The sequence below is a fragment of the Plecotus auritus genome, assembly GCF_963455305.1.
Source record: "Plecotus auritus genome assembly, chromosome: 5".
NCBI classification, from domain to species: Eukaryota; Metazoa; Chordata; class Mammalia; order Chiroptera; family Vespertilionidae; genus Plecotus; species Plecotus auritus.
Window position 1 is genome coordinate 186,395,956 of NC_137776.1, and position 25,696 is coordinate 186,421,651.

The window sequence follows — 25,696 nt, forward strand, 5'->3', positions numbered from 1 at the left end:
CCAGGCCCCGGCTGGGAGGGCGTCTCTGGCCTGCTGGCTCTGCTTAGGCCCCATAGGCCTGCTCTGCATCGACAGCCTCCCCAGATCTCAGGCCACAGCCCCACCCCCACTGCAGCCTGGAGGAGGAGCATCTAGGGTGTCCCCAACAGAAACTGCTCAGGAATCAAGGGCCTGAACGGGGGTCACTGATGGTGAGCCTGCACCCACACCAGCACCACGGCCCCGGCTGCCATACCCACTGGTTGCCCTGTGCTCTGCCCCAGCTGCATCCCAGGGGCTGCCCGTGTCCTGAGGGAGGGGCCTGGGGAAACCAGGAGGGGGGACCGCACAGCCCAGGGGGAAAACGAAGCCAGACACTGCAGCCAGCAGGTCTCCCTCCAGCCACACACGTGGCGACTAGAGACCTCTTCCCACTAAACACAGGAGGGGACAGGGGAAATCGAGGCAGCAAACTGGTGTCAGGGCAGAGGTCAGGCATGCGGCTCCGTGGCAGAGGGTGGCCTAGGAAGGCCACACCCAGAGCTGTGTGGTGGCGGGCAGGGCCTGGGGGGTTCCCCGGCGCATGCAGTCGGCTGCCCGTCACCCCCACTTCTCCCGGCTCTGTGGAAGGAAGGCTGCCATCTCGTCTCATGAACCATCTGTAATTTAATTATCCCCATCTTTCCCTTTCCACCTGACCCTGGGGCTGTCTTCCAAACCCTCTGTTCCTAGACATTCTGGAGCTAAGGAGTGGGGTTCATACACTCTACAGCAGTGGTTCTCAACCTGTAGGTCGCGACCCACAGGTTGAGAACCGCTAGCAGGGTCGCCTAAGACCATTGGAAAACACAGATATTTACATTACGATTCATAACAGTAGCAAAACTAGTTATGAAGTAGCAACAAAAATAATTTTATGGTTGGGGGTCACCACCACATGAGGAACTGTATTAAAGGGCTGTGGCATTAGAAAGGTTGAGAACCACTGCTAGAGGCTCTGCACCCCTCCCAGCACCCTCATGGCTGCTGCTCATTTCAGAATACAATATTCCAAACATCAGGTTTTTTTTATTTCAAAATGTGCACATTACAGTTTTTAAATACAAAATGTTCACTTTCTTTGCACGTAAGAAATTTCAGACATTTTCATGTCAATTAGCTTTTTAATCAAATTCCCCCATTAAAAATAAATACATTTAAATTACTGAACCATTGCATTCATTGTCTCAATACTCACAACTTTAGAAAACAGACCTGAAGGTAGCATCCAGTTCTGAGTGGGCACCACATGAGGTGTGCAAGGTGGCTCACACTTGCAGGTGAGACCCCTCCCGTGGCCGCATGATACTGGCGGTCTGCTGGAACCTTGTCCCTCTGATGTCACAGACGTGACCTCAAACTGCACTATTACTATGAACCTTAGAAGCCAACACTGCCTGTCAAATGGGTTGATGTAGGACAGTGACCACTGCTCACAGAAACTTACTTTGGGGGAGAAAACGACATTTGACATGAACCTAAGGCAGTTTAATGAGAGAGGCCCAGTATTTCCCGTGGACTCTGTAAACCAGCCTGTTTTCAAGTTGAAAGGAAACAATATGGTGCCTTCAATCACCAGGCACACGAGCCTCAGGCTTAAACCAGAGGCTTCTAGGGGTGAAATGTGTCACCAACCGGAAACCTCTGGCAGGGGTGGCACAGAGGCTCAGCCCAGGGCAGGCTCCCTGTTCCCGGCCATGCCTGCCCGCAGGTGGGCACCAGGCTGGTGGCAGCGTTGCAGGCACCACCCTCGGGCTCTGCTGGGCTGGGGCAGGACCTGGTGCGAGTGGTCCACACATGCTTAGCAGCTGCAGTGAAGGAGCGTGAGGACACCACAGGCACAGTGGGAAGAACTACTTACCACCATCCCCGTGACAAGCACGCACACACGGGGGCACATACACATGGGAGGCACACACACACACACACACACACACACACGGGCACGGACATGGGGGTGCACACTGCTGAGCGCCTGCATAAGGGTCTCGAAGGAAATGCCCCCAGGAGTTTGTTTATGCATTCACTTTACCTCTGAATGTTTTGGGTTTTATAAATAATGTGTTAAAATCATAAATGGTAAATAATTAACCACCAAAGCCCGGGGATAGGCCCTGTGCCAGGACCTGTGTAACACAGCTTCAGGCAAATGAAGTTTGGCCTTAGAGGTGCCAGCGAGACCCCGTGCACCACCCATTCTGGCTCTGGGCAGTGGCTCAGGAGGGCTGTAGGTGCTGGACGGCAGGGGCCCAGGCGGAAGCTCTGCTCTCGGGCTCAGTCTCCCGACTGCCAAGGGGACAGGCAGCCTGGGTGGCCCTCACGCACTGAGCTCTCTCATCACCAGAGTTAACAACCAACAGGCCAAGGCACTGCCCCTGCAGAGTAAGACGAGCACCACCCTCCCGTCCCTCACCAAGTCCACGCCCCATGGTGGGGGGCAGGGGGGAGAGGGGGGAAGGACGGGGGACCCTGGCTGTATTCAGTCACCCCTTACCCTCCGTGGGGAAGGGCTGGGTTTTTCTCCAAATTCCCAAAGGAGGCCGTTTACAATGGCCGTGGAGCCCAGTAAACTGGAGATGAAAGTGGGTGCAAACATCCTTTTTGGCCTGGACCGCCCCCTACTCCCGTTTTCAGACCTAGAAGAGTAAAAACCTAGAAGTCGCTTTGCTATGGATCTGTCAGAGGCGTCCACGGACCGCGCAGGCCGGGAACGCACACAGGCCCCAGCTCTGGGACCACAGCTGCCATCGGCGGGGAGCAGGCCACCCGCCTGTCATCCCTGATCAGAAACGTTAAAGCCGCAGGCGCGGGCGGGCCGCTCAGCTCTACACAGACGGGTGGCGGTGGCGGACTTTCCACCGCCGGGACCGCACTCGGAAGAAGAAGAACATCACCATCAGGAACATGGAGGAGGCCACGTAGAGCAGGACGCAGAGGCTCATGTCCAGGCTGGAGAAGCCCATCCCCAGGAAGGGCGCGGCTGCCTCTGCCTCCCTGCGGCCCTCGGGCCCGGCCGGTCCCAGGTGTGACCCCTCTGAGGGGCGAGGTGTGGGGGGCAGTGCCCCGGGCTGGCGCAGGCTCTGGGCCCCATGGTCTCCAGGCCTCTCTGGGTTGGCTCGGCCTCCCTCCCACTCCTCGGCCTCGCCACCCAGGGCCGCAGCGTATGTGTGAACGAGGTTATCGCTGCCGTAGTGCCGCTTCAGGAACAGGAGCACCTGGTCTTCGTCCCAGCTGTCCAGGCCCCTCAGCTCCTCGTGGCAGGCGGGGCAGAGGTCCGGAGTGGGCCACGCGACCTTGGGAAACCTGGGGTCCTCACTCAGGTGGCCTGGGAGCGGGAGGGAGGCAGCTGTGGGGAAGCCTTCCCTCAACTTGCCCACCCCCCAGGGCTGCCACGCCTGCCAAGGTCAGGTGCCTGCCTCCCCCACCCTCTTGGCCCACCCACACCCCGAGACCTCCCCGTGGGGACTAGATGACGCCTGCACTCCGCCTCACCTTTCCTGCATAGCTGTGGCCGTGTCCCTAAAGCGCCCTCGGGCGGTCGCCATGGCCAGACTACACTGCCACTCCCCTGCCCTGCTCCTGTCTGTCCCACTACTTTGCTAGAGGTGGGCCGGAGACTACGGGACTAGGAGACACTGCCATGGGCTGTAGAAAGACCATTTCTGCGGCAGGGCAATGACGGGGGAGGGGGCCCGGGCTCCTGGAGCTCAGTGCTGCCAGGGCAACCTCGGACTTGCTGGGAGGCACGGGGAGGCCTGACACCTGCAGCAGGGCCTCCACGGAGGGGCCTTCACCTGCACTGACAGGAGGGCAAAGCCAGCAAACAGAAGGGCCAGGGCCACGTGACCAGAGCCAGCAGGCAGCTCTGTGCAAAGAGCAACCAATTTTCTTTAGTGCTTGCATTGTCCTATGTTTGGTAAGACAGTGGATTAAATAAAACCAGCAGTTTAGGGGGTCCTATTCATCTCTATCAAGATTTACTTCTGAGCGGAATTATTTTTAAGCCTAATTTTAATCTGCCACTGATTTAGGAGCAGTTTGAATTACTTAACTCTGAGAAAATGTATGCGCCCTACTTAGGTTTTAAACAAAGCCATTTTGAGGAGTTTGATTTATCGTCTGAGAGCAGATTTTAATGACACTAAAATTCCTCCCTGAAAATTAATCATGACCCAAGCCTTCCCCCCTCCATCTTGCTGGGCCTTGTGGGCTCCTCAGGGGGTGCACGCTGCCTGTCAGCTCCCACACGGCTCGAGGGAGAGAACAATCTGGAAGCAGGCACCCTGGAAGGTCCTGAAACTGATGTTGGAGCAGGGCTGGTGCTGGCTGTGAGCCCAGGGAGGCGTAGCGGCACCGAGGCCAGGCCATCCCCACGAGCAGTGCTCCGCCGCCCCCACAGGACACGCTGATGGGCATGGGCAGGCCACCACGGCTTCTGCTTACCTGCCAGGCGGCTGTTCACGAGGTTATGTTTCTTCCAAAGCCAGAGGATTGCTTGGTCTGGGGTTTTTACGGAATCCATGGACTCTTTAGCCATTTCCTCAAAATGCTCCCCACACTCCTTACAGCCGAAGAAGGTGAGCAGGTACCTCCGGATGGTCTGCAGCACCGCCTGGGGGTCGTCTTCGAAACCTGCAGGGAGCAAGCACAGAACGCGTCTGACCGTTTCCACTGGAACCCAGGGCTGGGGTGGTGTTGGGAACCAGGAACGGGCTCGGGCCTGACACTGGACGGGAAGGAGCAGCACCTTCCCAAACACCGACAGCAAGCATGTCAAACTCGCGGCCCACAACGCACATTTTTGCAGCCCAGCCAATATAATGGTATGTAGGAAATATTTTAATAAAAATTTCGTAACTTAATTTTTACACTATCCTGTTATACATAATTATTAGTATCGAACTACGTTTGCTAATGACTGATTACTATAATCGTGTTGCATCATTTCCCTTACGTGCCTTACGCGCAGGCGCACCATTTCTCTCCACTAATACTAGCAGCGAATATTTTAGCAGCCGATGGCCACATCCTTCATCTTGGACTGACTTGTTTGCTGTGCGCAACAGGAAATATTTCGCTTTCGGAGAACAAGAAAAATAGGTTTATTTGCGTTACACTTATTAATTTGTGCAGTTATTCAGTGTCTGGTAAGTTAATGTTTAAGAAAATATATTAGTTTTTATTAAAATGTTCTATTATTTTGTTAATGACGACTCATCTATTTCAGCCTTTGTATTCAGCACGTCTCTATCGAAATAAAGGTATGTTTCTATGAAAATAGAAGCTGTTGCTTTTTTGTGGCCACGTGCACGTAGACCTTGTTTAGTTGGCCCGTGGGAGCCTGAGTTTGACAGGCTTGACCTACGGCAACAGGGCTGCTGGCCCCACGGTCTCTGCTGCGTGTGCCTGTGCAGCCCACAGAACGAGCAGCAGGGGAAGGACCTCCAGGGGGCGAGCCGCGCCTCTGACCTCTGACCAGGTTCCGGCCTCATCCCCAGAGTAGGGCTCTGCCTCGGTCGGGTGGGGCCCTGTGTACGTCCTCCCACCTCACAAGCAGCCCGAAGGCTGGTGCCGGGCGCTCCTAACTAAGCGCTTGTGTCGCTCCGAAGTCCTTGCACAACACAAGCCCAGTGCACCTGGCCGTAGCTCCGCACTGACCTTCCCAAGGGCAGCCTGGGCCGGATGGGCAGTGGCCAGGGCTGTCTGGGGAACGGCAGGCACCAGGACCTGCCCTCCTAGGAGAGGCTGCACCTCTGGTGGGAGCACTCCAGCATCCACCGCCCCCCCCCCCACCCTGACATTACAGCCCTGCATGGGGCCCGAGTAAACACACCCTGACGTTTCGGGAAGCAGCCACAGGACGGGGGCAGAGCCAGCGTGGCGCTAACAGGCCCTGAGAAAACCACAGGGCAGCCAGGGCTGGGCCCAGCGGGCCCGTCAGACAGCGAGGAGGGGGGTTAAGCACACAAGGGAGACCTTGAGGTTAAAACATTAAATGTCAGCATTAAAAGACACGCAGCAAACTAACGGGAAAACAAAAGACACACTTTTGAGACTGAATCCATCAGAACCAACAGCAGGCCCTCGTGGTCTCTGGCTGAAGCTGTCGTGGCTCCGCCTCATGGCCATGCCCACTAGCCCTGAAGCCCCAGCGGCCTATTTCCATGTCCGTCAGTCACTAACCGTGGCGGCCATTCCACTCAGAGGTGTGAGCTAAGCCGACTGCTCCCAGGCTGTGTCCAGGGCAGCGAGGCAGTGCCCACAGTGAGACTGCCATGTGCATGCGCTCGGCTGGGCTCTGCCCGTGGCCCCTCGCCGTCAGCCGGTAGTCCTGGGCCGACATCTGCTCCGCTTCACCGTAATCCTCCTTTTCTCTCCCCAGCCAAGCGCTGCTCACTGCGACCTCCCTAATCTTTAAAGTGCACAAGAACCACAAAGCTCTACCTGAGGGGATTAGGGGCCACGCAGGCTTTTAGTCGATGGGCTTAAATGTCCAATAAGGAGAGAGAAACCTCCCAAGACATAATCCGGCGTCTCCGTCTGACCCAGTTCTGCAGCACGAGACGTGCTCCCGGCAGAGCTGCAATGTGCATGGCCACCGCCGCCAGGCGAGACCCCGCGGGATCTGTGCGCTCCGCCGTGTGCCGCCCTCCGACACCAAGCAGTGCTGCACCGCTTCACAGTCTCCTGGGGACACAGCCCTGGCGGCTACCAGGCTGCCTTCAGCGTGCTCTGCTGCCAGGGCAGGACCTGGGAACGTGAGGCTCAGCTGCTGTCACTTCTGTCCGGGAGCTCCGCACTTCCCCTGAAAGCAGTCCTGCGTGGTTCTTAACAGAATCTCGTCTCAAAGCCCACCTCTGCCCCACGAGACCCCAGAACTCAGCGCTGCCTGGAGGAGAGCGTGGCTGTACAAATGCCCGAGGGTGGGCCTGCCCTCTGCACCCGGCGGGTGAGCCCTATCTGACCGACAGGGTGTGTGGGGAAGCGATGCCTGTGCCCGCCGAGGCCCTGAGAGCGCCTTCCTGGGTGTGGTGAGGAGCAGCCGGCTGCAGGGCTTGGACCTTCTGAGTCCAGACCCACGAGCACCCACCGGTCCCACATAAGAGCCAGCACATCCGGGTTAGCGTGTTAGGCAGCAGAAGGTAACTACGAAGGAGTTTCACACTTTCACTGGGAAGAACATTGGGCTGTGTGAGTCAAGATGTAACATGAGCATCAGTGGACCTCCAACTAAGAAAATGACACCGAGCCCGGCGGGCGTGGCTCCGTGGGTGAGCATCGACCTATGAACCTGGAGTCACGGTGCGCTTCCTGGTCAGGGCACATGCCCGGTTGCAGGCTCGCTCCCCAGTAGGGGGCGTGCAGGAGGCAGTCGATTGATGTTCTCTCTCATTGATGTTTCTAGCTCTCTCCCCCCCGCACCTTCCTCTCTGAAATAAAAACCATATTTTAAAAAATGGAAAGGACAACTGAGACAGCAGCTGTCCCGTGGGGCCAGCGGCCTGCTGGGGCCCGGCAGTGTCCGCACAACCAAGTCCGAAGGGTGAAATACCCAGCACATTTCACAGTGTCTACGGAGCACGCAGGACGTGACGACGCTGCGTCAGCTACTTCCTGGGGACTGAAGTTAGTAAACCTACTCAAACTTCGGTAGTTTTTCCTCTTGTGGCAGGCAGCCCCTGAGATGGCCCCGGGACGCCAGCTCCCGTGAGCAGGTGGGGCCGTGGCTGACTTCTAACGACCAGAACACGTACAGCGAGGGACTCACTCTGACAGAGCCAGTGCTGTGGGAGCTGCTGTGGGGAGGACACGGGGAGGAACAGCTAGCAGGGACACGGCTGCCTCCACCACGTGAGGACGGGGTCCTCTCCCAGTTGGACCTTCAGGTGAGACCCCGGCCCTCAGGCGGACACGCTGCCCTGGCAGAGGACCTGGCTTGGCCACATCAGATTCCTGACCCACAGACACTGTGAGAGACAAGAGTGCACTGTTTCAAGCTGCTGGGTTTTAGGGCAACTTGTTACACAACGAGAGACAAAACACGCCCTTTCCCACTGAGTCTCACACATTTAAACCACAAGCAGAGGTTCCCACTGCAGGTCCTCCCCCGGCCTGGGACTGGGCGGCTGCAGGGCCCCTGCATGTGCTGGGCCCAGGGAGGGGAGAACTCGGCATCGGGCACGTGGGGTCTGCGACTTGGGAAGATGCTCCCTCCGCCTGCTTAGCAGGGGACCCCAGAGCCCCCGACGATACAGCCAACCCCCCGCTGCTGAGCTTCCGACGGCCCCGGCCCGCATCCCGTGTGCGTCAGGGGACAGACAGCACCATGGCCGTGCAGGGACGTTACCTGTGTCATCCAACGCGTCTGGGTGGGTCCCGGCCTGAACAGTCAGAGTGTGGAACAACTTCCAGAGAGAACACGTGTAACCCCTCAACTCCGGGCGGCTTCCTTGACATCCAACCCACTTTATCTGATTAGTGAGGAATATTCCAGAAATCTGATAAAAGGAAGAATAACAGATAACTGAAATCTTAGAAATAGAAATAGCTGGTGAGTGTCCTCTGTCTGGGAGTAGTTACACACGGGGACACGTATCCAAACTGTGAGCATTCCGACATGCTCACGCCAGGCGCGTGCAGACCACGGCCCGGCACAGCTAGTCCTGGCGAGGATGAGGCTCTCAGCGACCCTCACTACGGGCACCACCTGAAGGGCAGCTCAGCCACACGCTTACTAAACACATCAGTTTTAGATGCACAATTCAGACTCTACTCAAAATTTTCTGAACCAGCCCAGGTGCCACCCCTTGAAAAACCACCCCTGCCTGTGTGGGCGGCCGTCACCAATGTCCGTGCCCCGAGGACTCGGCAGGGAGCGGACAGCACCAGAGACAGAGGAGTAGACGTGCAGGCGTCATGGGGACGGGGACAGAAACCCCCGCAGAGGGGCCTGAGGAGGGGCCACGGGGACGCCATGTGTGGGCAGGAGCCGGGAGGTGCGCACCCGCATCTTGTTGTTGACCAGGTCCAGGACGGCGTTGTAGGGGACCCGGTCCAGGGGGAGGCTGGCGAGCCACTCCTGCAGCATCTCCAGCAGTTTCCTGACGGGCGGCCGGCCGGGGAACAGCTGAGGGGGAAGCACCACACTTAGGCCCCTGGAAAGGCAGGCAGCCCCTCAGGTTTCCAGGCACAAGTGTGACCTGCTGGTCAGCATGTGGCCCTCACCTGGCGACCCCGCACCTGAGCACAGCGCCCGCGAGACGTGCAGAGCGGCGCTGCCGAGAGGGCCCCTCACACCTGAGCTACGTCTTACGAGACAACGTCGATGCTGAAGAACAGCAGCAACAGTGCACGGTCAGCTCCGGAAACTCTTTCCCTACAGGTCGCCCAGGACCACTACCAACCACAAGCAGGAATCTCAAGTCCGAGTCGGCTGAGGAAGGCGGCTAAGGATGCACGGCCACCCTGGCCGCGGAGCTGGGCCCGCCGCTCGCTGAGCCGGTGCCGACAGCGGAGGCCAAGGAGCCGACTGCTGAGCAGCCGACGGCCCATGAGCAGGAGGACATCCCGGAGATTCCAGAATTCTGAACCCACAACAGGATCAAAGCCTGTCCAAGCAGCTTTCCTTTATTTGTGGGAAATGCACTAGGCGCCTCCCAGTCATTCCTTTAAACGTAAGTTCTACCTCCTCCATTTTTTCAAAACTCAGTGAGCAAACTCCGACCATCCAAAGTGTGGAATGTGAATCTATTTAGGGACCTTACGTGAGGCAAAACATCTCTTAAGTCCATCCTCCTTATTTGTTAAGATAAAACAAGTATCGTGTCGCAGTGCTGGGACTGGGGCCCTATGTCTCTGCTGGGCCCTAGGACCCCGGCTAGGCTACCCCAGGTGTCAGAGAGCAGAGGAGCCACAGCCAGGCCCAGCCAGGACTGTGGGGGCAAGAGAACCAGGGCTCAGACCTGCCCCAGGAACCTGAGGGGGGGCCTCCCGCCTCCCTCCTCCCAGAATCATCTGGGCCAGAAAACAAGTCCGCCAAGACAGGAACTAAACTTCCATGAACACCGTGCTACCTCCTACTAAAGGTGGAGGGTGGCGCCCACAGCACCGGTCCCGGCCCCCCCAGCAGACCCCAGAGGACGAGGATAGCAGCCGCGCTGTACCCTCCCTGAGGTGCTGTCCGCCTGCTCCTGTTATCCCCATCCCCCATGTCATGGGGCTGCTGGCGCCAGCCACACACCAAGTCAGTCTCACAATTCCCACCATACTCACCACCCACCTGGGTAAGTGCCCCTGGAGATTGCCCTCCTGCACATGCCCCCCCCTCCCCCAGGCACCCTGCTTAGTGCCCCCTCAGGCCTGGCATCTGCATGAGCCACGCCCCCAGTGCCGAAAGTGGGCTGGGCACCGCTGGTCAGCAGGCCGCACATCCAGCTCAGGTCAGCCTTGTTCCTCAGAGTCATGGACCGAGCCCCCAGCCCAGAGCAGACCCCGCACACCTTGGCAACGATAGTAACAAAGTCCTTGAGTGTTTTCAGCTCGGCTCCAGCCAGTGTCCTGTGGGTGGCCAGCTCCACCCTCAGGAGGTAGTGCAGCCCCGACTCCAGATCCGCCGTGTACAATTTTGACCTGAGGTTAGATGTCACAGAGCCAGGTGTGAATGCCTTCTCTCCAGTGAGCCGCCCACCCCCCAGGGAGGCCTGAGCCGCCAGCGAGCTGAGCCCGCAGCTTCCTGTCCACCCGGGCTCCCCTGTGTTCACCCCCGCCCCTCCCGTCCAAAGGGAGCACCTGCCTGTCAAACTCTCTCCACACCACGACTTCAGAATTTTCTTCTTTGCTTGGCTTTCCAGGCAACGCAAGCGACTTTTTCCTCACATCTGGCAACGACTTCAAATAAGAGGAAAAAAATGACCGGAGAGGCTTCGCGCTGCGAGAAAGGGGTGGGTGGGTGTGGGCTGAGCTGGAGCCCGAACCTGGCCTGGAGCTGCCCAGGCCCCTTCCTGAGGGAGGGAAGCTGTACTCTCCTCTCCCACCCTTCACTGCAGGTGCCCTGGGTGTGGCCTCGGAGCTGGCCCCACGCCCCTCTCCCCAGGACATGAGACAAACCCACACTACCCTGAGCCCCAGCTGCTCAGGGACAGCCATGGGCTGTGGAGCCGGTTGAGCATCCACAGCATCAGCTCTATGACATGTGGAGGTCTCGGCCTCGGTCCTCCCGAGCCTGCTGCATACGGGCCCCTCGAGCTACAGGGTGTGTGAAGGCCGACTGAGACCTTCTAGTAGCTCAAGGTCATGCAAAGTGCGCAGGGCACAGTATCAACCGCACTCTAAGTTACATCGTACAGATGACACTCCAACATAAACGATCCTGGTCTTTGAGGTGAACGGCAGTGCTCAGGGAGCTGGGGGAGGGCAGTGGCTGAGCCTGGCCCGGCCTCTGCTGCAGGCCTGGTGCTCAGTCCTAAGGAGCTCGGCTGCAGGTGGTACAGACGCCCAGCTCCACAAAAGCCCGAGGTCCCCAGGCCAGCAGGCGGTGTGAGAACCACTCAGTGGGGGCGTAGAGGTGTGGACCCGGCAGGCAGCCCAGGTTTCGGACGTGACCTAACCCTCCCACAACCTTTTCCAATTCGGGTTTATCTCAGGGGCCCAGTGCAGAGGCCAACTGTGCTCTCATGGTTTCTGTGGGTCTCAGGAAGGAGAGTGGACTGAGGGGATGGAGTCCAGAGCCCACCCGTGCCCACTGCTCACTGGGGAAGGTGGGTGCTCCCCCCCCCCCCCCCCCCAGACACAGATGTGGACCAGACCACGTCTGGCTTGGTGTGAGCTCCCACCCGGATGGTGCTGGGATGCCACCATCAAATAGTCCTTCAGCCAAACTACGCTTACATGTTAATTAGCCCGTGGGACCCATTTGGGTAAACCAGGTAACAGGAAGGAACGGAAGAGATGCCAAGCTTCTCCAGAAAGGCCGGGTCGCTGTCCAGTGCTCTCTTCACTGCGATGTTCTCGTAAGGACTCAGGTCCAGGATCACCTGCATCAGGAGGGAAGGTCACCCTCGGCCCAGGCGGGTCTGCAGGGAGCGACGCACAGAGGGAGTCCTGCTCATGGAACCAGAGCAGCATCACCGGGAGCACTCTGCACCCGTCTTCTCCACAACCAGGTCCCAGGTCCCATCTAAGGCAACTGAGCGTGACGGACACCCTGGCAGAAACCACAGACGGTCCGAGGGGACCTGCCAGTGGCCCTGTGCAGTCCTGTCCCAGCCAGCATGTCATCCACGAAACTGACCACCAAGTGTCCCCGCCCCTGGGGCCAGCCCCAGCATCCCCGGCAGCAACGGGGCCCTGGCCTCTGCCTTGGGCCCAGGCGGGGGCAGGGGCAGAGGACTGGGCTCTGAGCAGAGCTGAGGAGCAGCTGCCTCCACCCGGCAGCCATCTGGCTAAAAGCCGGGAGCCCAGAACACAGCGACCAGACTGGACTCCAGAGGCAGGAGCACAGTAGCACCACCAGGCCCCGGTCCCCGCCCCCTGAACCCCACGCCCACGGGGGACAAGGCCGGCCGGTGCCCTCCTTTCTCCTGCCCTCAGAGACGCTCCCCCACTGTCTTCTCCACAAACTAGCCGATTCTCACCCCCGGAATCTAGGCCCAGGCCCCATGCTGAACCCATCACACCAGGACCCGACAGGATAGACACGGTACCTCACGTCCAACATATGAGCTGTTGCTCTCAAACAGAATAGCCACATAGCCGCCCTCATGGTTGTCAATGAGAGAAAGAACGTCACGGGGCCTTTTAAGAGGAAAAAAAGGCTTTTAGTGCTTTTGGGAACAGTGAGCTGGCCACCAGGTATAGGGCCCATCCCACTTAGTGCGCATCTGAGTTTTGCAGAATTAATTCGATGCCCAACGTGCCATTTTCTCTTACAGAATCACGCACCGAATAGGGTCCAAAGCCGGGCAGGCGGGAGGCCTGTTTGCGTCCGTGTGGTTCTGCAGGAAGTCAATCATGGCTTGTCTCACCGTCTGCAGCTCTCGGTCAGGCCCTGGGGAAGCAACCACCATCACCTCGGGGACTTCCCACATGCCCCCCCGCCCACCCCAGGTCCCCAGCGGGGGTGCCTCGCCACCAAGAGCTTGGTACGGACAGCTGTGAGTCCCGCGACAGGAGGCTGCACGGTCAGGTGACAGGGATGTATCGCACACAGGTGTGCAGACACAGGCCGGGCACGCCGACTCCGCCCACACCTGGTTCACACCAGGCAGGAAAGTCTGATTGGAACGCAGTCACCGGGGGCTGACTGGTCACCGTCTGGGGCCTGATCTGGATGCCAGCTACCTGCTGGGCCCATTCATAAAAATTCACCAGGTGTGCACTGCTCCAATATTTTTTTCAATTACAAAGTTTACTTAAAAAAAAAAAATAAAAACTTTGTCACGTCCTAGCCGGTTTGGCTCAGTGGATAGAGCAGCCTTGGGCAAACTACGGCCCGCGGGCTGGATCCGGCTGTTCTATCCGGTTCTCTTGCTCTCCCCTCCGCTCCTTTACTTTGAATTTATATTAGTTCACACAAACACTCCATCCATGCTTTTGTTCCGGCCCTCTGGTCCAGTTTATTAACCCATTGTGGCCCTCGAGTCAAAAAGTTTGCCCACCCCTGGGATAGAGCGTTGGCCTGTGGACTGAAGGGTCCTGGGTTCGATTCTGGTCAAAGGGCACATGCCTGGGTTGCGGGCTTGATCCCCAGTGTGGGGCATATAGGAGGCAGCCGACCAATGATTCTCTTCCATCATTGATCTTTCTACCTCTCTCTCCCTCTCCCTTCCTCTCTGAAATCATTTAAAAAATATACACACACACACACACACACACACATACATATACACACACACACACTGAGTGGCCAGATTATGATGATCTCTGAACGCATAATAATCTGGCAACTCAGTATATATGTATTAGAGGCCTGGTGCATGAATGCGTGCATGGGTGGGGTCCGGCCAGCCTGGCCAGGGGGAGGGGATATGGGCGGTTGGCCGGCCTGCCTGCTGGTCAAACTCCTGGTCGAGGGGACAATTTGCATATTAGCCTTTTATTATATAGGATATATACGGAGTGGCCAATTATGCGTTCAGAGATCATAATAACCTGGCCACTCAGTGTGTGTGTGTGTGCGCGCGCGTGTGTATATATATACACATACATACAAAACAAACAAACAAAAAACTTTGTCACCGCTGTGTTTGCCAAAGAAGGCAGAGCACAAAATAAAACTTCCTGCTGAACCCTGGCTGGTGTTGGTCAGTGGTCAGAGTGTCAGCCTATGGATCGAAGGGTCAGGCTCACTTCCTAGTCAAAGGCATGTACCTCGGTTGCAGGTTTGATCCCCGGCCCTGATCGGGGCGTGTGCAGGAGGCAACCAATCAATGTGGCTCTCTCACATCCATGTCTCTGTCTCTCTCTCCCTCCCGCCCTTCCACTCTCTCTCAAAATCTCCTGGGGGAGGAGTAACAAAAGCCAAACAAACAACACCTCCTGCGGAGACTTTGCCTGCCCGATTGCTGACAGGGGTGGGCAGGAGGCTGGTGGCAGCGTGAGCTGGGGCTGGGACAGGCTCCTGAACCATTTGCCCGTGATGGGTGCCTGAGGCAAACCTATAGTAAAGACACACTGCTTATGTCCTCACCTTTAAAGTTTTCGCCAGTTGTAAAGTCCTTTGTAAATGCTCTAAAATACTAAGAGGAAAAACACAGGACAAATGAGAAACAGCCTTACCTGGTATCTTGTCAATGTATGATCTTTAGCCAACCAATGAGCATTCAGGTACCCCAAAGTCACCTCCCCCCAGAAAGTCTACTCAAAGCCCCGAGGCCCCAGAGGAGGAGCAAGAGGCTGTGTCTGTGGATCTGAGGCCTCTTGCCAGGTATATAGGTGACTCGCACCCATCAGCACTGTTACTTACACGCTCTGACCCAACAGGGCAGAGCCACAGACAACGCCTTCCCCGACCCTAAGGGTCTCACTCTAACGTCACAAAGGGCTTCCCGGGAGGATGACAGGCACAAACAAGTATCTCTGAGCAGAAGAAAGCATTTTCTATTGAAAAGACACATTGAAGACAGTTACAGACGGAGCGGTACCACCACACTCACAGCTGAGCCTCTCAAAGGACAAGGGGCTCTGGAAACGAGTGGGCAACAGACACACGACCCGAAAGGAAGGGGGCAAGCCCACGCACAGACGGGTCACGGTGGGGTGTCCCGAGGACCACAACCAGACAGGCTCGTGGCCCCTGGTCAGCAGGAATGTTCTGGTGCAGCCCCGCCCAGCGACACACTCCCAGGCCTGTGCCAGAAGGCTCTCGCCCACACAGGGGCACGTGCAGGTGTCGTCACAGCACCGGAGCACAACAGCCAGGGGGCAGTGATGGAGGGACAGTGGAGCAATGTCCTCTCAAGTAAGAGACTCGAAGCTTCCAGGCACACTGCACCAAGTACGCAGCGAACAAACCCAAATGGGAGAACGCTGGGAGGGTCAGACTCGGACGAGAGCCAGGGGATGGGCCGCAGGGCTGGGTCGGGCACGGCCTGTGTGAGGCTCGTGAAAAGGTGGGAAGGATGCGCTCTGGCACAAGCTTTAGGGCTAAGGGGAGGGGGCACGAAGCTCCCTCAGAGTGTGCCTGCCACTGCGATGCGCTCTCGCTCGTGTGCAGGTGTGACTGCATGCACGCACACGCACCCCGTGTACATGGTTCTCTGCCTTCCAGTTGTTAACCTTCTGCCCCTAGTGGGAGATGGGAACACACCTGTCTGGGGCCCACGTGGCATGCTCAGGGGCACCCAGAGAGATGAGAGCATGCATGGTGCACGAGGGGTCAGCTCACGTGGGCCACATGTGGGTGGGGAAGTGCAGAGGCCCCAGACCAGACTCTAGCAGCAGTCCCGACCACCCCACCCTCACCACGCAGACCCCACAGCAATGTGCCCAACCTTAAAGGGGGGACCAAAAAGGGACCCTCTGCAAGTAGACACTCCCACCACATCTACAGAAGTGCCCCACTTGCTGGAGACGGAGGGGCTGCCTATGGTGAACCCAGCTCAGACAGAAGGTCCAGCAGAGCCATGAGGCAGGAGGGCGCTCACCCGGAAGCTGGGGTAGAAGTGGATGTCGTAGGCCTGGCACACCTCGTGGTTACTTTTCTCTGCACAGTCCAGGGCAGCGACGCGGATGGCGGTGGCCCAGTCTGAAAAGCAGAGGCGAGACCTTCAGTGTGAGAGAGAAGCATGGACTGATTGCCTCCTGTCGTGCCTGACTGGGACTGACCTGGCCACCTTTTGTTGTACAGAATGACGCTCCAAACCACTGCGCCACCCGGCCAGGCTGAAGTTTTTATTAAGGAAACTCCCAACATCTGAATGAAATAGAGAAAACAATGCAGCCACGTGTGCCTCTCTGTCAGTGCCGATGATGATCAGCTGCTGGAACCTTGTTCCTTCAAAGGCCCCCCACTTCCAGAACTGTACCCGGCAGCTGCACTTCTAAAGGACAGGGCTCTGCACCCCCATCTGCCACTAGCAGCAGTCCCGACCACCCCACCCTCACCACGCAGACCCCACAGCAATGTGCCCATCGCGTCATCCTGGCGAGTCGTCACACGGTCCCCCGGTAGAAGCATCCAGCGATGCACAGCTCCTAACCGTCTTGTCTTTGCTTAAACTGTTGTTTGAATTGGGTCCAAACAAGGATGTTGGTTGGGACTGCGGACGTGTGCTGTCTCCTGTCCCCACTTGTCCTGCTCGTGGGAGGATGTGGGTCCTCTGCTTGCAGCCTCCTGCCAGCTGGCCCCCTACCTCCGACGGCGTCCGAGCTCCCACCAGCACGCAATGACCCTGGCTGCCTCCCTTCGAACTGACCACCTGCATGCATGAATTCCCAAGGCTGCAGCCAGATGGGCGCCTCAGTCCTCCCGCCTCCCTTGCAGGCGGAAGCTTCTGTGCAGTGGACACTATGCTCCCAGTGCCGAGGCCGGTTTCAAAGGTACGGTCCCCGCATCCTCCAAAGGCTACTCGTGAGGTGCTCCCTGTACGAGGTCTTTCCCTGCCTCTCGGATGTTAAGATTGATTGCACTGCCCATGACCCTTCCTGAACCTCCCTGGCTCCCTGCCTGTGGACGCCCGAGGAAGCAGGACCAGAGCCAGGGCGGCCTCTGCAGAGATAACCGCAGGGCACGCAGTGGGCGCCAGGTGAGTCCCACCGCCTTCTCCCGCCGCTGTGACTTCTGTGCTCTGCCTGTCACCGAGAGGCAGACGCTGCCCTGTGTGCCCCATCTGACAGGAATGTGGTTAAAAGCAGGTGAGTTCCCTGAGCTCGGACATGACCTAAAACCGCAGAGGTTACATGAAAAACACGCCCGAGGAGAGAAAACACTGACCATCCCTAGGTCCTACACAATATGAAGGCCTGCACAGAACACCAATTAGTGACTGCTCTTTTCACCCAACGTACCCCCTCTGCTTAAACAGGCACACCTTTTCCTTCTGTAATTATAAAAAATTAACCAACAGTAATAAACGCAACGTGTCAAGTAACAAGAACATCTAAGCTGTGTTTTCCACAACTAATGACGGAACATTCGAGCCTCAGAAACCAATTCCTGTCTCGAGGCCACGTTGCCTGGGTGGGAGAGAAGTGCCAGGCCCTCCCGAACCGCAGGCCACCCCTCGGGGTCTCGGGTCACAGGCCAGAGGAGGAGGTAATGCTCACGCAGACAGCAGAGATGGCCACGCTGAGCACCGCCGCACCTCCTCTCCTCTCGGATGCCGCCTGCCCAGGCCTGCCCTCCGACTCGTGTCACAAAGCGTCCATGAGGTCCCGGCTCACAACACAGGGCCTCACTGTTGGTTGGGAATTTCCATGACACGCTTTCACCGCTGCCCAGAGAGCGTGTAAGGAAAGGAGAGTGCTCAACACTGCACACACAACACAGTCGCAAGAAATGTCTGGTGGCCCAGAGCAGAAAGACGGCGGACACTCGGTGCTCACGGGTGTTCACGCATTGCACCTGCACAGTGGGACTGGCCCTGCCTTGTGATTCTCAGGCATTTCTTGGTGTCACTTAAAGGAATGTGAAGCCTGCTCCCGCAGGGGGCGTGGGGGGACCATGCCCCAGGCCTGTGTGCATTTGCCCACTCTCTCCGTTCTCCAGTTTCTACCCTCACAGCATTCCCAGAGCAGAGACTCCACGTGCGCAAGTGTCCCAAGGCGGGGGGGAATGCCGCCAGACTAACTCTGACCATGGCTGGCCGGGTGGTGACAGCGCTGCAGGAACCTCCTGAGTCTGACAGCGCGTGCCCGGTAGGATGGGCTGTCAGCCCTGTGTTCAACAACTTCGTCCCCCGAATGCAGAAGCTGGGGTGCCGAAGAGCTTGGTCCAGAACGGGAGGCTCCAGCACTGGCCCCCACAGGCCTAGGCAGCGCCTCCCCCCCACCCCCCGCCGCTCTGGACACAGAACATCCTACGCGTGCACCCCACACTTGTTCCCTAATGTGAACACTGTACCCACCTCTGGCCTCCGAGATCCTGGAGGACCTGGGCAGGATCATCGCAGAGACCTTCTCCCTCATCAAGTCCTGGGAGTCAGGGCTTTGGAGGGTGGCTGACCCTCGCGTAGGAACTCCTGCCCTCTCCCCCTGCGCCCCACCTACTTGCCATCTCCATCGGCTGTCCCAGGCATCCCTCCCAAAATGCAACCCAGAGACTCCTGATCCTCTGCCTCTGCACCCTGCGCCCATCCTGCCCCCAGAAGTGGGGACCCAGCTGCCTTCCCATGGTGGGGGCAGCAGGCTCCAGGGGCAGCAGAGGCCCCTTTGCAGGGAAGGTGGGGCCACGCAGACCACAGGCACCAGCCTGGTTTCCAGCCTCCAGCTCCTGGGCCTCCCAGCGTGCAGGAGGCAGACCCCCCTCTGATGCAGGCACTTGGCTGGAGGCTTAAAAATAAAAACCTCGTTTTCCACAGGGATGTAACCAAGTGCTTATTCCGCCTCCTCGGCTCTCCAGTCGCACACCTGACACGTGCAATCCTGGGTAAAGGCGCCAGCGTGGGGCTCCATACAGAGCCCGTCCCACACCCGCTTCAGGGCCCGGTGTCTGAAAGGAAAGACCCGAGTGCAGGGAGCACGTGGGACGCGGTGGTGAATGCCCGCAGAGCAGACATCCATCTCGCTGGGACTCACCGGCAGGGACAGGACGGTGGGGGCTGTGGCCTGCCTGGCTTCTAGGACCCCTGAGAATCCACAAGTCCGTCTGTAACCGCCACTCCACATACACGTCCCCTGGAGCCGGCTGCCGTCGGGGGGAGGGGCACGCGATCTGCACAGGCCTTTGTCTTTGAAAGAAGGCCGCCTGTGGGAGGCCCCCAAACGCAGACAGGGAGGATTTCAGTTACTGTCCCTGCAAGTCTCCGGGCAGATGGGCAGCATTCAGGGAACACAAAAGAGACACTCTCTGTTCCCAAATAAAATGCAAACCATTTCAAAGTGCTGCTTCAGTGTATCTCCCCCATTCAACTGGGCTCCTCCCCTCCTCCTGCCCACCTGCCTGTCTGGGTCCCATCACACAACGCAGACACCGCTGTGACCCGAAAGCACAGCGTCTGGCTTCAGCTTCCCCAGCGACACGTGTGCCGGCGGAGGCTCCGAGGCTGCCACCAGGGGCACCACCAGCAGTGGCCACAGCCTTTTTCTCAGGACCACGAGCTTAAAAAAATGCGTGTGAAATAATTACGCCTCCAGATACAGTAGACTAAAACTTATTTCACGTTTACGTGCCCAATAACCACGTGGCTTAACCTACCAGGATTAACCCTTTTACTATTACTTGTCAAATTCTATGAAAAAGTCTATGGAAGTCTATTCCGGCCGCGCATCAGTAGGTCCCCACGGTCCAGCCACGGGAAGGCAGTTCTCCCACCTGTGCACGGCTCTTCCTGGCTGAGCAAAGGTCTTTTCGGATAAACTCCAAGTTCAAGCCACACACGGACAGGTGGGAATTCAGCCCCACACCAAGGAGCAGCGCAGCCCCGGTTACGCAGAAGCTGTGTGTGCAGAGTGCAGGCATGTCTCTGAGCCTCACCGAGCCGAGGGCCCAGCGAGGTTCAACTCAGGCTGTATGGGGTCCCAGCCAGCGGGCACTCTAGGCCTGAAGCATCACAACGTGTGAGATGGGAAGAGCTTTCCAGAACAATCCCACGTCTTCAGAACCAAGGCGGGACCAGCAGCACTTCCGACCTGGCTTCCTCCAGGTGCAGATGTAATGAAGCTGCATCTCACAGGGGCACCTGGGCCCACAACGGGAAGAGGCCCCCACTGCCTGCCTCTAGCCTCCCCTGCAGCCTCTGAGACCATCCATGTCCAGGGAGCTCCCAAAGCCCTCCGGGGCTCTCCACCCACCACTCCTGCAGGTGATTCCCACTGCCACCAGCACCCCATCCTCCCAGGCCCATTCCTTCTGCCGGTGAACAGACACTGGTGCCCCAGCTCATCACCAAGAAGGCTGCAGCCTCGCCACACAGAAGCCAAGTCCAGGTGATGGAGAGCTCAGAGGGGGGCAGGGCTCAGGGTGCCCTCCGCCCCATCCTCGTCCTCTGCAGACCCAGGCAGTGAGCCAGTTGGCTCTGGAGCGGTGTAGCCTGTCACCCAGCTGTGCGACCACTAGTGGGCGACTCAGTCTCAAGATGGGACAGGGAAGACAAGGTGTGTGCAGTGGTGACGGCGCCAGGTCCCTCCCCCTCCAGTCTCTCCTCCACAATTCCAGGGCCCATTGCCGGGAAATGGAGAGAACAGATACCAAGGACGCGGTGCCCAGTCTCCACAGACATTTCAGAGGCTCCTGGGTGTGGACTGCCCCAGGCACAGGTGTCTCACTCTTCAGGGACAAGCGGGGCTAAACCAGAGCTCCAGGCTAAAGGGTTTTCAGGAACAGCGGGACTTTGTGTAGCGAGTCCTTAGAAGTGACAGCCTGAGCCAGATCTACACAACTGCCTAGTGACACTGGCTACTCCCAGCAGCAGACCTTTTGTTTGTCAAGTCACCTTCTCCCCCCCGCCCATTAATGGAAGCAGGGGGCAGTGAAGGAAGGACGTGCTTAGGAAAGAAACTGGGAAGTCAGACAGAAGGGGCCTTGGGGACAGGGTCAGGGGGTCAGCGGGAATGCGCTGTCACTGCCCACGGCTCCCTGGCTACAAGTCCCATGGGGTCCCTTAGACTTTAGGAGGTGCACGTCTGAGGGAAGGAAGGCGTGAGCGTGCTCCCGGAAGGGAGAGCTCAAGCCACCTTCTCAGAGGGAAAAACATTTATTTTCAAAATCTTGAAAACGTCAGTGAAGAGCTCAAGTTCAATGCACTCTAGGAAAACGAAGGTCCTAGCTGGGCCCAGAGGCCCTGCCCAGCTGGGAGGAGTCCTCCTGCCCCTCTGGGGCCTTGTGCTCCTCTAAGCAAATGAGGGGCCAGTGAGGAGGTGATGGTGGGAGGACAGCCGGGAGCAGACGCTCATCTAGCTCAGCACCCACCTGCACCCCAGGGCACTCAACCAGGGAGCAGAGCCTGTACCACAACCACCCACTTCCTAGGAGCCACATCGGTGCAGAGACTAGGAGGAGGGCAGCGGGTGGGAAAAGCTGCTGGACACTCGAGTCCAAGGTGTGGGTGCCCTGGGAGGCTGGCCGGACAGCCCCATCCAGTGACTGATCGGGACCAGAGTGGTGACAACTGCGTGACTCCACTTAGACTTGCTGAAGAGAAAACCACAGACACACGTACTACTTTCAACAGTAAAGACTAAAAAAAAGAGAAAACCACAGGCCCCAGGCGGCTCACTTGTGCTGGAAGCCCATCGCACCAAACCTTACACCCAACAGCGCAGTGCAGCCCTCACAGGGTGCAGCTTTCATCGTCTGCCCCTCCTGACCCACACCAGGGGGTCATCTGCCTGATAGGCCCCTGCCTTCCCCTAGGGAAGGTGTCCTTGCCTGAAATGACCCACTCTTAACTTCTGCCTATGAAACCTTCATTCTGTATACCCCTCAGAGAGACCTTCTAGTTCCCAAATGGGGTGCTCCCGGTCCACGAGGCACTTCGTAAAGCCAATTAGACCTTTCACATTTACTGCGTGGAACTTTGTATGTTAACAGACTGGACGGAGGGGTGCTGGGGAGCACAGCGCGGGGACCCTTCTTCCCAAGACATCCCCAATGCTGAAATGAGGCGCAAAGGGGCCTGCAGCTGGTCACACGGGGACACAGGGTTAGAGTTAACGATTCCTTTGCTGAGGAACTGGAGGGTGGTGTCATCCACGAGGGGGAGCCACCGCCACGTTCCGGGTCTCCTTGGCCACAGGCCCTTCCTTGCCACATGTCCCTGGGAACGTGACCCTCTGACCCAGGCTTGTGCTGACAGATGCTGGGCCTCACGCTGAGCTTCTGACCCACGGCCTGGGCTGGGCTGACAACGTGCATCCCTATCAAGTCCCCAGGGGGACCCTCTGTCAGAGCTGGCAGCTTGGCTCTTGGGACCCTCTGCCTCGGTCCCCACAGTCCCTCCCTTCTCGCCCTGCCCTGCCTCCCGCGGCCTGTGGGTCACAGCGGTCTTTAACTTGTAGCCGTGTCTGCCTCCCGTCTCAGGCCTCGTTTTTCCGGCCTGGACTTGGACAGTGTCCAGCCCTTTTAAGATAGCCTTATTTGGCTAATAGTGAAGTGAATCACGCCACCCGGTATGGATGTGATGTTTCCCTTTTAGAAGTAACCCTCCAAGTTCCAGGGATACTTTTCAAGGCTCCTTACCTGCTGGTTCAACGAAGGAGTAGTTTGCAATATTTTAATCATAGTTTATGATTTTTGTATTCTAGAAACTAAACTGAACAAAAATAAAAACATGCAAAAAATAGGTGATAAATGTCTTACCAGAGCTACCTGCATTTAATTGATATATGTTTCTGTAACCAAATAACACATGAGAACTTAAAAACTCTTACATTATTGAAATGCTTGTTTGTTCTCAAAGAAAAGACTTAAAAAAACAAACAAACCCTGTTAAGGAGCTCTCTGCCTCAGCTGTGACCAGTGCAGAACACGAGGGACTTAAAACATTAGATCAGAGAACAAACCCTTTAGAATTAAAAGGTCCCAGCACCCTGAGTTAAGATGAGAAAGCACCTGAAAGACAATCATTCACATTATGCACAAAGACCCTATTGAGGCTTATTTCAAGTTTCTTTGTGAATCGGTTTAGACCTGAGAACATCACAACAGCGAGGGAAGGAAGCACAGCGATTGGTCCCGTCTTGCCCCCTGGAACATAACCACAGGTAAGCGCGACCCCACCTCGGAGCACTTTTCACTGCTCTCAACGCGGGGCCAGCTCGGCTGCCAGACGGAGGCTGCACCCCGCCGGCCACCACCACGCTCCATCCGGGCAGACGAGGAACTCGGGGCATCAAGATCACAGGGCAGAACCTTCAACCACAGACGTGGGGACGGTGCCGCGGGTTCCTGGACGGCAGGTACCCGAGGCTGCGGGTCTGTGAACAAGGAACCTTCCCGTGAAAGGCTGGGAAGGTCTTTTCCTGCGTCTACACCACAGTGCTTGGGTGCCCAAGTTGGGGGCTCACTTTGAGGCAGCCCCCCAAACCAGGAGGATGAAGCAGCATTTAAAGGGAAAGCGGCTGGGGGCCGACCTGCGGACCCTCCAAGAACGGGGATCCTCGACCATGAGGCGGCGCCTGAGGGGGTCTGAGTCAGGAAACACGAGGACCAAGGCCTGGGGGTCGAGGAAGCGCTTGCACCCCAAACCAGGCGCTAGGAGCTGGGAGACACGGGAGGCCGCCGGTCCCCACCTGCGGGGTGAGGGCTGGGGAGAAGGTCCTGTCTTCCTCGCAGGAAGGGTCCTACGGGGCCCCGTGGGGGACCCGCGCGCAGGCCCGCGGTGGCCACGGAAGCGAGTGCCTCTGCCAGGCGGGGAAGGGCTTGGGCGGCCACCGCGAGCCCGGGGCGAGTACCCCGGCCGCAGGGGTCAGGCCGGCCGGCGACGGGCCGTACAGGCGTGCCTCACCTCGCACGTCCCCGGCCAGAGCCCGCCAGGTGGGCGCGTAGCCGATGCAGTGGCCGCACCACGACGAGTAGAACTGCACCAGCCACGCGGCCGAGCTGTTGGCCGTGGCGGCGCGCACGCTGCCGCTGTCCAGCACCCACACGGCGTCCTCGCCCGCGCGGTACAGCGCCGCGCCGCCCGTGCCCGGCCTCGCCGCCGCCGCCGCCAGCAGTACGAGCAGCGGGGGCAGCCGCGCGGGCCGCACCGAAGGCGGGCGCCGGGCTCGGGCCGCCGTCCCCGCCGGGGCTCCCGGGCTGCGCGCCCCGGACGCCGCCCCGGACGCCGCCATGTTTGAAGTGCCTCGGCGCGCCTGACCTTTCACCCTGGCAACCGCCGTCACGTGAGCAAGACCCGCCTCCGAACACAAGGCCCCTCCATAAGCCCCGCCCCAGGCGGCCGGTCCCGCCTCCCAGGCGCCCCTCAGGCCACGCCCCCAACAGCCCTGGCCTCCTCCGCAGGGGTAGAGAGTTGCCAGATTTAGCACATGAAAATTCAGGACCCCCAATTTTGTGAATTTTAAAAAAATATTTAAAAAATATTTATTTTTTAAATATTTTTTATTTTTTAAAATATATGTTTATTGATTTCAGGCATTGAGATAGAAACATCAATGATGAGACTAATTGATCGGCTGCCTCCTGAATGCCCCCTACTGGGGATTGAGCCCAAACCCCTGGCATGGGCCTTGATGGAGGATAGAACTGTGACGTCCTGGTTCTTAGAGTTAACATAAAAACGTTCAAACCTGTAAAGAGTTTTTGTGAGTTTATTTGAGCTAAACTGTTGACAATTGCGGTGCAGCAGAATCTCAGTGTATTGGGATGATGTTCTGGAGAATGGCAGTTTTTCACTCTGTTTTATACATACAATCAAAGGAGGAGCTGTAAGTGAGTCACATGAAATCCACTGGTGATAGATTAGGGAGGTGGGGAAAGCAAAGGGGGTAAACTCTGGGACTGGATAAAGAGTAAAAGGATAGGCACATATATAGTTTACAGTCAACAATTACCATGATAACAGTAACAATGAAGGAATTTATGGTCTCTATCCTGGCGCCCAGGCACTTTCGGTTTTGCCCTGAGGGGTCCGGAAAAAGGGAAGTTACAAGTTACCCTGACATTTCACAGGCATGTTATCTTAGATGCAAAAAAAAACAATAGGCTCAGTTAAGGTCAAGATTGACCTTTGTCAGGGAAGATACTGGTCTAGGACAGGACTACCCACTATAAACTGCTTCTAGTTAAAGTTTTAATTTCAGACCATCCTTTGTGGTTACTTTAGGTGTTTGAGTTTGCAAAACTGCCATGCAGGCCTTCCCTGAGCTAGCAGGCTAGCAGGCGGCCTTTTTTTTCTCCACAATAGGTTGACGCTCAACCACTGAGCCACACTAGCCAGGCCAGTTATGTGGGTTTTAGATAAAGAGCGTATCACTTTAAGTCACAGGTAACTGGGCGTCCTGTGTTTTATCTGGTGGCCCTACCTGGGCTTTAGAGGGTCTGCCACCTTGACCTTGACACTTAAATAGAGAATCTAACTCT

At 57.6% G+C, this 25,696-nt stretch overlaps 1 protein-coding gene across 2 annotated transcripts; it reads right to left on the reverse strand.

Moving 5' to 3' along the window:
- Positions 1-1,029: 1,029 nt before the first annotated feature.
- Positions 1,030-24,450, reverse strand: QSOX2 (quiescin sulfhydryl oxidase 2; the record flags this gene model as incomplete). Of its 2 annotated transcripts, none has more annotated exons than XM_080668668.1 (12): positions 1,030-3,343; positions 4,462-4,650; positions 8,366-8,516; positions 9,023-9,145; positions 10,518-10,647; positions 10,811-10,945; positions 11,905-12,050; positions 12,720-12,810; positions 12,958-13,063; positions 14,705-14,753; positions 16,161-16,261; positions 24,120-24,447. In XM_080668668.1, the coding sequence occupies 12 exons, from the start codon at positions 24,445-24,447 to the stop codon at positions 2,844-2,846; spliced, it is 2,049 nt and encodes a 682-aa protein (XP_080524794.1). In that variant the 3' UTR covers positions 1,030-2,843. The 2 variants fall into 2 exon arrangements, with proteins under 2 accessions (XP_080524794.1, XP_080524795.1); XM_080668669.1 differs by lacking the exon at positions 1,030-3,343 and adding an exon at positions 4,133-4,317 and having other exon boundaries at positions 24,120-24,450.
- Positions 24,451-25,696: the final 1,246 nt, after the last annotated feature.